Source organism: Zalophus californianus, chromosome X (genome assembly GCF_009762305.2).
Source record: "Zalophus californianus isolate mZalCal1 chromosome X, mZalCal1.pri.v2, whole genome shotgun sequence".
Lineage (NCBI taxonomy): Eukaryota > Metazoa > Chordata > Mammalia > Carnivora > Otariidae > Zalophus > Zalophus californianus.
The window spans coordinates 87525556-87536987 of record NC_045612.1 but is presented as its reverse complement, the minus strand read 5'-3'; the positions used below and the strand labels follow the sequence as shown (position 1 = coordinate 87536987).

The 11432-nt window shown below is 53.3% G+C and overlaps 1 protein-coding gene across 3 annotated transcripts; it reads left to right on the top strand.

Annotated features, from left to right (window-relative positions):
- The first annotated feature begins 286 nt into the window (after positions 1-286).
- Positions 287-10849, top strand: PORCN (porcupine O-acyltransferase). 3 transcript variants are annotated; one of them, XM_035725709.1, is made up of 15 exons: positions 287-416; positions 1076-1248; positions 2588-2780; positions 3114-3157; positions 3552-3733; positions 3814-3944; positions 4060-4077; positions 5324-5338; positions 5437-5562; positions 5730-5830; positions 6933-7009; positions 7109-7172; positions 7299-7384; positions 8409-8519; positions 10401-10849. In XM_035725709.1, the coding sequence occupies exons 2-15, from the start codon at positions 1113-1115 to the stop codon at positions 10500-10502; spliced, it is 1386 nt and encodes a 461-aa protein (XP_035581602.1). In that variant the 5' UTR covers positions 287-416; positions 1076-1112; the 3' UTR covers positions 10503-10849. The 3 variants fall into 3 exon arrangements, with proteins under 3 accessions (XP_035581602.1, XP_035581603.1, XP_035581604.1); XM_035725711.1 differs by lacking the exon at positions 287-416 and adding an exon at positions 2030-2137 and having other exon boundaries at positions 1129-1248; XM_035725710.1 differs by lacking the exons at positions 4060-4077; positions 5324-5338.
- The last annotated feature ends 583 nt before the right edge of the window (positions 10850-11432 follow it).

Genomic DNA, 11432 nt, shown 5'->3' with positions numbered 1-11432 from the left:
TTCTTCAAGGATTAGGAATCTGACGACTGCAAAGTTTGTTCCCGGGCCGCCAAAGGACCTCCCGGCGCGAACCTTCAAGGGGCTGGAACGGCCCCAAGAAGCCGGATAGGTGCGGGCGCGAACGTTCCGCGCGCCGACGTCCTCCCGCGCCCCGCTCCTCTCAACCTCCCGCTCCTCCTTCCCTCGCTCCTCCGGCTCCCCTCCTCCTCCGTCCCCGCCCCTCTCCTGCCCTCTCATTGGCCGAGCTGGCCGGCCGGGCCTCCCCGGGATTTAAAGGGCCCGCTCTCCGCGCCGCCCAGGGAGCCGCAGCTGGTCCCGGCCTTGCGGCCTGCGGGGGAGGCTGCCCGGAGGAGGCGGCGACGGTGGCGGCGGCGGTGCGTCCCCGGGCCCCAGGACCGCGGCTTCCTTCCTGCCAGGTAAGTCGCCAGCAGTGCGCGTGCGGCTGCCCCGCTCCCATCCTGAGCCGGCCTCCCCGCGCGGGTCTGCAGCGCGTGTCCTGGGGCCCCCTCTCCATCACCTTTCCCACTGCTCCAATTGCTACATCCCCTAGTGCCAACTTCACCTCCCTGCAGCTCCCGGGCTTGGGCAGAGCTTTGTTGGCGGCTGCAAGAGGCCAGGTGGGGGTGAGATGGGGCGCGCGGGGGATACAGGACACCCCCCACATCCGTAGAAGAAGAGATGCACACGGCCCCCAAGTGTCACAGGATCTCCCTCTTTGCCCTCCACACACAGTGACTCTACCTTGGAAACCAGGGGGGCCCCGCATTTGATACGTGGGCCTAGAATGTACACCGTTCAATTACATCGGACCCGGACTGTTCACAGCATACGAGAGACCCGGGTCCTTCATTCACCACAGGTCATGGGCTGTGTGTGTGTGCACCCAGGACGCCCATTCACACACACAGTTGGTGGCTCTGTCTGATGTACCTGACGTTCACACCCTCCCTCAGCCCTCCAGGACCACGTCTCCACACGGACAGCCCCAAACTGAAATCTGAGTGTTCAAGTCCATCCCTTGAGCATGGTCTGCCCCATGGACATCCTGGCTCCCTCTCTGTCCCCACTTTGACAGGTCTATCCATCTGTCCATCCATCCGTGGGGGTCCGCAATGGCCACCTTCAGCCGCCAGGAATTTTTCCAGCAACTGCTGCAGGGCTGTCTCCTGCCTACTGCCCAGCAGGGCCTTGACCAGATCTGGCTGCTCCTTGCCATCTGTCTCACCTGCCGCCTCCTCTGGAGGCTTGGTAAGTGCTTGCCACACCAGGTGCCGCCACAGGAGGCCATATCACACATACCACATTTCATCCATCCCAAGCCACATTTTATCCTGCTACATCTTGCCATGCCAAGCCGGACGCCAACGTGTCTAGCCCACCACATCCCACCAGCGCAAGTGCCATTCCATTACACCACGTCCCGCTATGCCCAACCACCCCATGCCACACCACACCAAGCCACGTCCTGCCATGGCAAGTCATGTCTTTCAGTACGCCTGGGTTCTGGGATTCTAGAAAGATGAGCTTCTTGGATCTTGGGATCCTGAAATGTCTCCATCCCAAGGTTACAAGATTCTGGGATGCTGATGTCAGCTATAGAATCCCAAAGTACCATGTTACAGGGTTTGGGCATTTTGACAAATTGAAATTCTCACATTCTAGCCTTCCAAAATGCTGGCATTCTGGATTTCAAGACTCCGGGCATGATGAGATTTCTGGATTGTAGGATTCTGGAATGTTTCCACAATCGTGGCAAGCCTATATCCAAACGATAAGATTCCAAGTTCCCAAATTTCCCATGGGATGCTGAGAATTTTGGAAATCTGAGATTCAAAGGTTCTATTACTTTCTTTTTCTTTTCTTTTTTTTTCAAGTTTATTTATTTATTTTTTTTAGTAATCTCTTCACCCAACGTGGGGCTTGAACTCATGACCCAAGATCAAGAGTTGCACGCTCCCCTGACAGGTCTATCCATCTGTCAGGTGCCCCCCCTTTTTTCTTTTATTTTAAATGGATTTTTTTTCCCCAGGTTCATCATTTTGAAATATTTCGAAGTTACCGGAAAGTTAAGCTGAGAGAATAATGTTATGAGCACCTATATATGCATTACCAGATTCTCCAACTGACATCTTGACACGTTAGCTCTTTATTTATATATCTGTCTACCTATCATCTTCCTAAATCTTGTGAAGAACGTGCTGACACTTCACCCCAAACCCTTCAGTGTGTGCATCCCCCAAGAACAAGGACATCTTCCCCCAACAAGCACACCCTCCACCCTCACGCCTCAAGAAATGTAATCTGGGTGCAATAATAATTATCCAACAGAAGTTGATATTCACATTTCCCCCAGGGTTCCCAAAATGTCCTTTATAGATGTTTCTTTCCTTTAAACCCAAGCCCTGCCACCTCTCCTGCTCCCCTCTCAAACTCACTCGCTTCGGGGGGGGGGGGGGGCTGCAATCTCACCGAACATTCCAGCCTCTCTTCTGCCCTCTGCCCACTTGCCCTCCCTTCCTCCCAGCCCACCCAACTTCCCTTTCCTGTTCTCTTTCTCTCTCTCTCTCTCTCTCTCTCGCCCCTGAAGGGTTGCCATCCTACCTGAAGCATGCAAGCACCGTGGCAGGTGGGTTCTTCAGCCTCTACCACTTCTTCCAGCTGCACATGGTTTGGGTCGTGCTGCTCAGCCTCCTGTGCTACCTCGTGCTGTTCCTCTGCCGACATTCCTCCCATCGCGGCGTCTTCCTCTCGGTCACCATCCTCATCTACCTACTCATGGGGTATGGACGCGAGTCCTCCTCCCCGCGCCGTTGGCCAAGGCGCCAGCGGGGCCCCCAGGCCACTCCTCCGTGAGGCTGTCCAGGACAAGGAGTGCATAGGGGATGGGGGGGGGGGCAATCTGGGAGACTGGTGCTTTCTGAAGGCTACGGTACCGGACAGGCGGGGCTTGGGCTCCCCCTGGAGGAGGGAGTCCTGGAGAATTATTTCTCCAGGAGATTGTACGGGACGGGAGGGGGGAGGGATATATAGCCTTCTCTGCACCTTGGTTTCCCCCACTTTGTGGTCTCTGAGACCATGGGAGTCATGGAGCCAAGACCACCTTTTTTCCGTAGTGAGATGCACATGGTGGACACTGTGACATGGCACAAGATGCGAGGTAGGCAACCCCGGCCCTCTCGCCTGCCCTGGTTGTCCTGCCCCACTCCACAGCTCCTAATTCCCCCAACTCTGTCTGTCCTTCCCCGCTTTTCTCCCTCATCTGCCCGCCCCAGTGGGCATGTGGGCCTCAGATTCCCCTGACATCTGTGTCTCTCCCATGCCTCCCCACCCCACCGCCGTCCGTCTGTCCTATCTCATGTACGCACGTGCCTGACACTTGAGTCAGGGCGTCTGCTGGTCCCGGGCCCACCTGCTCACCTGCCTGTCTGACACCATGCCCACCTGTTCACACTTGACCTCCTGTTTTCCTACCACCTCTCACCCGGTGCTCCCCGTTCCCCCACGCGGACCTGCTCTTTGCCTGTCCACTTGACCATGGGCGCCATACATAGGGGCCCAGATGATCGTGGCCATGAAGGCGGTGTCTCTGGGCTTCGACCTGGACCGGGGCGAGGTGGGTGCAGTGCCCTCGCCCATGGAGTTCATGGGCTACCTCTACTTCGTGGGCACCATCGTCTTTGGGCCCTGGATATCCTTCCACAGCTACCTACAGGCTGTCCAAGGCCGCCCACTGGTGAGGTCCTGGGTGGACAGGTGGGCAGGGACTGTGGGAGCCACCGTGGGGCAATGTTCATGGAGCCTTGATCCCCACAGAGCCGCCAATGGCTGCAGAAGGTGGCCCGGAGCCTGGCGCTGGCCCTGCTGTGCCTTGTGCTGTCCACCTGTGTGGGCCCCTACCTCTTCCCATACTTCATCCCCCTTGATGGTGACCGCCTCCTTCGCAAGTGAGCACAGCCTTCGAGGCCTCTGCCCAACAGTGAGGGGGTTGGGTAGGGACTTGGGGTCTCCCCGGCTCTGAGCCTGTCTCTTAATCCTTCTGTCTGTCTTCTGTTACTACAGCAAGAAACGCAAAGCCAGGTAAATGAGGGCAGGTGCTAAGGGCGAGTGGGGCTGACTGGGGGTTGGGGGGGTCGCAGTCTATGGCCGGTTTGTTCTGTAAGTCCGAGACTGTCTAGCAATCTATCCCACGACTAGACAGAGACTGAGTGTCTATGGCTGTTGTTTGACCACGATTGGCTCTGTGACTCTATATGACTGACACTCCAACACATAACTGTGCCTGGCTGTCCATCTAGTCCACAGCTAGGAACAAATCATGTGACGACAATGGGGAGTGACAAGTATGTATTGGTGGGTGACGCCGACCTGCCTGTGACGCTGGCTAGGGGTGTATATGGGTTGTTTGCCTGTCAGCCACTCACCCTCCGTGTGGGACTGGTGTTCCGACTGTCTCGCTGTGCCATTTTCAATGATGGGATGTGTGCCTGTCCCTGGATAAGATAAAGCGGGGTCGTCCATAACTCTGGCTGGGAATGGGTCTGTTGTGTGTCTGTCTGTGATGGATTCCGCCTGTGAGTCTGCCTTCTCTGGCCGCCTGGTGCTGTCTGGCTGAGGGCTCATGACCGACCGTGTGTCTTTGCCTGTCTGTGGGACCGACCATCCACCTCTGGTGTGACTGTAGGATTTCATCCAACTGTTTGATTGTATGACCCAGTGCCCCACTCACTGGCTGCTGATGGTGGCTGATGCTGAATGAAGCTCGCAAAGGGTGGAGGGACTTGCCCAGTGTCACCTAGCTAAGCAGCCGGACAATATTCCCAGGCCCGATTCCAGAACCTACACTTTTTCCGGGACGCGGTCTCTTTTTCACCATGTCTGATTGTTCAGCTGACAGGATGACTGGATTGAGCGTAGTATTGTGTACGTGTGCAAAGCAGGATGCTTGGTGGTGTCTGTGCCTGAGTAAAGGACTCTGGTGTATCTTCCGGTCACTGGGTCAGACTGGAGAGCTGCGAGGCTGGGAGTCTGAGAGCGTTTGTGCCTGGCCCCGTGGCTGTGTCGGTGTGTAGCATGGTGAGGTCGGGCCTCTGACAGTGGCTGGGTCTGGATGTCTGGCCCCAGGAGGCTACAGGACCGTGTCATACTGTAGGGCGGCTCACACTTTTGTTTGGGGCGCGTGAAACTGACGGCGTACGCATGCGTGTGACTATCTTTTGCTGCCATATTTCTGTCTTGTCTACAAACAACTCCAGCCAGACTCCAGGTCCTCTCTGACTCTCTTTCCTTTCTTCTCTGCTGCCTTCCTGACCCCTGGGGGCCCTAGGGGCACCATGGTAAGGTGAGTCTGCAGAGTGGGGCTGGGGATGCTGACACATGGCGGGGTGTCATGCCGGGGGCCTAGGAGTGATCCCTCTCTCCCCACTACTTTCTCCCCAGGTGGCTGCGAGCCTACGAGAGTGCTGTCTCCTTCCACTTCAGCAACTATTTTGTGGGCTTTCTGTCCGAGGCCACGGCCACGTTGGCAGGGGCCGGCTTCACTGAGGAGAAGGATCACCTGGAATGGTGGGGAGGGCTGGGGGGGCCCCCCCTCTCCCACAGGGTGCTGCCTAGAGGAGCTGCAGGGAGGGGGGAGGGAGTCCTGGGGGGAGGGAACAGCCAAGACGAAAGTATGGAGGTTAGATGGATGGGTTGAGACCCCAAATGAATTTGCAGGTCTCTTTTGCCTACAGGGACCTGACGGTGTCCAAGCCACTGAACGTGGAGCTGCCCCGGTCCATGGTAGAAGTTGTCACAAGCTGGAACCTGCCCATGTCTTATTGGCTAAATAACTGTGAGTCACCAAGTCACCACTCCAAGGGAGCTGGGAGTCCTCAACCCAGGCCCTTTTCCATTCATATAACAAACATTTACTGAGAACCTATTGTGTACTAGGCACTGAAGATACTGCAGGGACGAGGAAAAAAAACAAAACCAAAGTCCCTGGCCCCTGTGGAGTTGGCATTTTTGTGGGGAGAGCAGACAGAGAAAAAAAAATACGTAATAGTTCAAGTAGTGACAGGTGCTATGGTAAAAAAAAAAAAAAATGAAGCAGGTAAAGATGATCTGGGAGTGTTGGCAGGAGTCCGGGGGGGGAGTGTTGCAATATTAAATAAATTAGCCAGAGCAAGTCCTGAGGTGACATTTGAGCAAAGACCTGAGCAAGGTGAAAGAACAAGCAATGCCGATATGTCGGGAAGGAGGGGAGCAGATGGCGGGAACAGCCAGTGCAAAGGCCCTGAGGCAGCATACTGGGCAGGTGTCTGAGGAACAGGGAGGAGACGGGTGCAGTGGGAGCAGAGTGAGCGAGGGGATCAATGGCAGGAGGGGAGGGCAGAGAGGTGACAGGGGCCTGGAGGGAGGATTGGGGCTTTTTCTCTGAGAAATGGAGCCACAGCAGGGGTGTGAGCAGGGGAGGGCTGAGGGCTGACTCGGGTTGTAACAGGGCCTTCTGGCTGCTGTGAGAGCAGACAGGGTGCAAGCTGTAAGGAGGCCATGGCAGTAGTCCAAGCAAGCTACGGCGGTGGTGGCAGGGAATGTGGAGAAGAGAGGGCAGATTCTGGATACATTCTGAAGGTGGAACTGACGGGATTTGCTGAGAGTTTGCTTGTGGGAATATGGGGGGGGGAGGGCAGAGCGAGGGTGATTCTAGGATTTTGCCCTGAGGACCTGGAAGAGTCTCTTGGACATTGGCTGAACTTGGGGGCACTATGGGAGGAGCAGGTTGGGAGGGAAGATCAGGAGCTAAGTTTTGGACATGGGACGTTTGGGCCCATTATAAAGATTTTATCCTGGGGGTTCCAACAGGTCACGGGTTCCTCGCCTTGCCCTCTGGCCCCCCGGGGAAGGGCAGAGGGGACCCCAGGAGACTCTTGACCCACATCTCCCCCTTCCAGATGTTTTCAAGAATGCTCTCCGCCTGGGGACCTTCTCAGCGGTGCTGGTCACCTATGCCGCCAGTGCCCTCCTGCACGTGAGCAGGGCAGAGCAGGGATGTGGGGTGGGGAGAGCTGGGTGGGGAGGGGGGCAGGGCCTCCTCCTTACTCACCTCACTGCCCCCTGGGCCCTCCAGGGCTTCAGCTTCCATCTGGCTGCGGTGCTGCTGTCCCTGGCGTTTATCACTTACGTGGAACATGGTGAGTGCCGAGCCCAGCCCAGCAGATGGGACGGAAGGTGGGGGCAGGGCTAGAACCACTGTCCCCTGAGGCTAACCTGACCCCCCCCCCCCCCCCCCCCGCTTACCTTCCTGGCATCCACCCCAGTCCTCCGGAAGCGCCTGGCTCGGATCCTCAGTGCCTGCGTCTTGTCGAAACGGTGCCCACCAAACTGTTCGCACCAGCATCGCTTGGTGAGGGTTCAGCCCGGGCAACCTCATGCCCAACACTCCCCCTCAAAAACGTTACTTCCGTCTCCATCTTAATCTGTCTCGGGGTGCCCAGCTTCCTCTTCTGGTGCCTGAGCAATCCCCAGAACCTCACTTCTATTCACTGGCATCCATTTCTCTCTCAAACATTTATCAAGCCCCTGCTGTATACACACCTGGCATCTGTCCCCCCACCCCCCCGGACATTTATTGAGCACCTGCTGACATCAGGCACTATTCTAGGCACTGGAGACACAGTGGTGAACAAAAGAGACTAAAATCCCAGCCCTATGGGACAAGCATTTTAACAGATGAGACAGTAAATTTTTAAAGTCAGTAAAGTATAATAGTTTCTTAGATTGTGATGAATGCCAAGGAGAAAAGACATGAGGGAAAGGGGAAGGGAAGTATGGAGGGGGTGAGTGGTTCCAATTTTAAATAGGGAAGTGACTTTTGAGTTCTTTAACTGAAGGAGATGAGGAAGAGAAGCATTCCAGGCAAAGCGAGAACAATGGGTGTAAAAGCTCTGACATGGGAGAGAGCCTGGAATATTTGAGGAACAACAAGGAGGCCAGTGTGGCTTGAGCAGAGCGAGTGAGGGGGCAGAGTGGTGGGTCTCGTAGGTCATGGTGGGGATTTGTTTCGGTTTGTTTTTTCATTGTTTGCAGTAATATGGACAACCTCAGGTTTTTCTCCCACCCTGCAACCGATGTTTATCACCATAAGCCCCCAGCTCAAGCCCCTCCATTCTTCCTCCTCTGCCTGAACACTCGCATCTCCCCCTGGATGCCCTCAGGCTAACAGTACCCTCATCCTTGGGTACCTCTGGAGCTCCCATAGGAAGTTCCAAACCATCTTTTTCCTACCCCAGGGGGTGCCCTGTGCCCTGGACATCCTCATTCCTGGGAACCACTGGGCCTTGTGCATCTCCCTGGGCTCCCCTGCCCAGGTGGGGCTGGGGGACAGTGAGTAGATCCAGCTGCCAAGCATATCCATCTGTCCCCCACAGGGCCTGGGGGTGCGAGCCTTAAACCTGCTCTTTGGGGCCCTGGCCATCTTCCACCTGGCCTACCTGGGCTCCCTGTTTGATGTCGATGTGGATGACACCACAGAGGAGCAGGTGAGGTGGGGCCCTGGGCTGGAGGTTACTTAGGGATGTGCTACCTGCTCATGGGAACCATGAGAACAAAGGTGAAGAGGCTGAGGCATTGAGGACCTTGTGTCATGTGTCTATCTAGCTTGCAAAGCTAGTGCTCCTCGCTCCTTCTTTCCCAGGGTCCTTCTGGTTGATTTGTCCTGTTGGGGCTTTTATTAGGGTGAAGTGCAAACTATGTTTATTTTACTTATAAAATTTATTTTATGGAGATGGTGTGCAAAATCCCGGTTTTATCTTTTTTTTAAGATTTTATTTGAGAGAGAGAGAGAGAAAACAGGAGCAGAGGGAGGGGCAGAGGGAGAGGGAGAAGTGGGGTCCTTGCTAAGCAAGGACCCCAACGCAGGGGCTTGATCCCAGGACCTCAGGATCATGACCTGAGCCGAAGGCAGCCCCTTAACCAACTGAGCCACCCAGGTGTCCCCAGGTTTTACTTTTCAAAAAATTAATTATTTCATCATATTTTTGTCTGGGTAGAATTCGCAAGGTTTCTTTCTTATTTAATTAAGGAAGTATTTTTACTCAGATTGAATGTGCAAACTCTGGATTCTGCTTTAAAAATGCACATTAAAATGTATGTACTATTTTTATTCATGTGGAGTATGCACATTCCAGATTTTACTCCTTTTTAAATGAAAGACGATTTTAAAAATACTGTTTCTTCATATGGCTCTTGCAGGATCCAGGTTTTGCTTCTCTCTTAGTTGAATTTTTAATTTTTAATTGAAAATAAAACTTATTTTCTATTTTGTCATTAAAAACAATTTTTAATCGTCATTCAGGTTGAGTGTGCAAAATCTGGGTTTTTATTTTTATTAAAACATTTAAAAATAGTTCATGTATATATCACAAGGTTCAAAAACAAAACAGTATTCAAGATGTTCAGGGAAAAGTCTTGCTCCTACTGTCTACTTCCTCCCCTCTTACAGGTAACTACTTTTAATCATTTTATTAAAATATCCTTCTAAAATATAAGCGCAATAGTATATTTATAACATATTTTAATTCCCTCCCTCACCCCAGGTTTTACCCTAAAATAACTCATGAATGAAACTGTTCTGCATGTCGCTGTTTTCACATAATAGTTCTTGAAAATCTTCCACATAAGTACATGGAATGTCCTCATTCGTTTTCCATTGCTAGGATATGACAATATGACACAGTGTAGTTTGTCCCTTATCAGCGAACACCCAGGCGATTTCCAGCCCTTTCCTATTGCACATGGTGCTGCAGCAAGTAATCATACCCTCGTACCCATGTGGATTCACACAGGTGCAGACAGAACTATAGGATCTAGCCTCCATAGTTACAATGAAAAAGTTTCTTTTTTGCCTCCCCCGCCAGCCGTGTGTGACCATATCTGTTGCCCTACCAACAGAGTGCCTCTCAGACTTCCTGGATAGGTTTGCCTGTTTGAGAGGAGGAAGATTATGAGTGAAGCTGAGTATCTTTTCATATATTTAAGAGCCAGTGGGGTTTTTCCTTAGTGAGAATGGCATACTCCCCTCCTTTGCCAGTTTTTTTTTTTTTTCTTTTTGAAAAATCGCTTTCTAAGAGCTCCTGTATTAGGGAGAGTACAGGGCAGAGGATGGAATTGCCTTGTTTTGTTTTTAAAATAATATTTGAAGAAGAAAACATCACACACACACACACACACACACACACACACCCACACACCCACACACCCCCCGGAATCTGCTTACCTTTTATATGTACCCAGTCTCTTCTCTGGGGCCTCACCTAGGGTTACCATGGAGTCACAGAAATGTCCTGGAACAAAGGATGGGTTTTCCTGAGACCTTTCTTTGTTCTTGCCAAGTGGGACTGTCACCTCTTTCTCTCCCACAGGGCTACGGCATGGCATACACTGTCCACAAGTGGTCAGAGCTCAGCTGGGCCAGTCACTGGGTCACTTTTGGATGTTGGATCTTCTATCGTCTCATAGGCTGAGGCACATCTGTGGACCCTCATAGCTCCCTCAAGACCCCTCCTCAGGGTGCCAGCTCTGATGGGGGATGAGGGAAGGCCCTATCTCTAATTCTTGACCCCTCTCCATCCTTGACCCCCCGACGCCCCTACGCACACACACACACACACACACACACACACACACACACACACACAATTTCCATGCCTGTCGATCCCCACTCCACCACAAGGCGGGAAGGGGGTGGTCCCTGCTGGGGCCTAGGGGTGGAGGATGCTCGGGGAAGCAGGGAGGGGGAGATCCAGGGCCTCCCCGCCTTCCTTCTCCCTTTTTATATACAGTTTGTTATTGTCAAATAAAAGTAGGAAAGATACAAAAGGCTCTTTCTTCACTGCTCAGTGGGGAACAATTGAGTGAGGAATGGACACAGCACGGATAAAGGTTTGGAAGCTGTAAATCCTCAAGAGGGAGCAGGTCGTGATCGGTTCATGATTAATTTATTATTGTTCAGGGTTGGATGATGAGCCCGAGGACTGCACAGCCTGATTTGAGTGGAGCCAGGACAGCCTGGATAGTTGGATGTGGAATGGGGTGGGGGGGGCGGAACCTAATACTAGCTGGCTGGAAAACTGATTGGTTATTCTGAGTAGGACAGGGAGGGGGGAAACAAGACAGATTGTGGGTTCTAATTGGATAGGAAGGTCTGGGATAGGTCTGGGTTTTGACTGATTGCGCAGCCTGGGGTGCCCGCGGGCTTAGGGTTACGGAGTTCGGGTTGGCCCTTTAGAGTTGGCACAGGGAGACTAACGGTCTCCATGCCAATTGGCCAGCAAGGCTGAGGAGCCTGGGTTTTGACTAGTTCTTCTGACTTAAGTCGGGAGAGGTGGAGATCCCCGCTGAGGAGTTCTGAGCGCCCAGGGAGAGGGCAGAGGCACAGTGTACAAGATGTGATC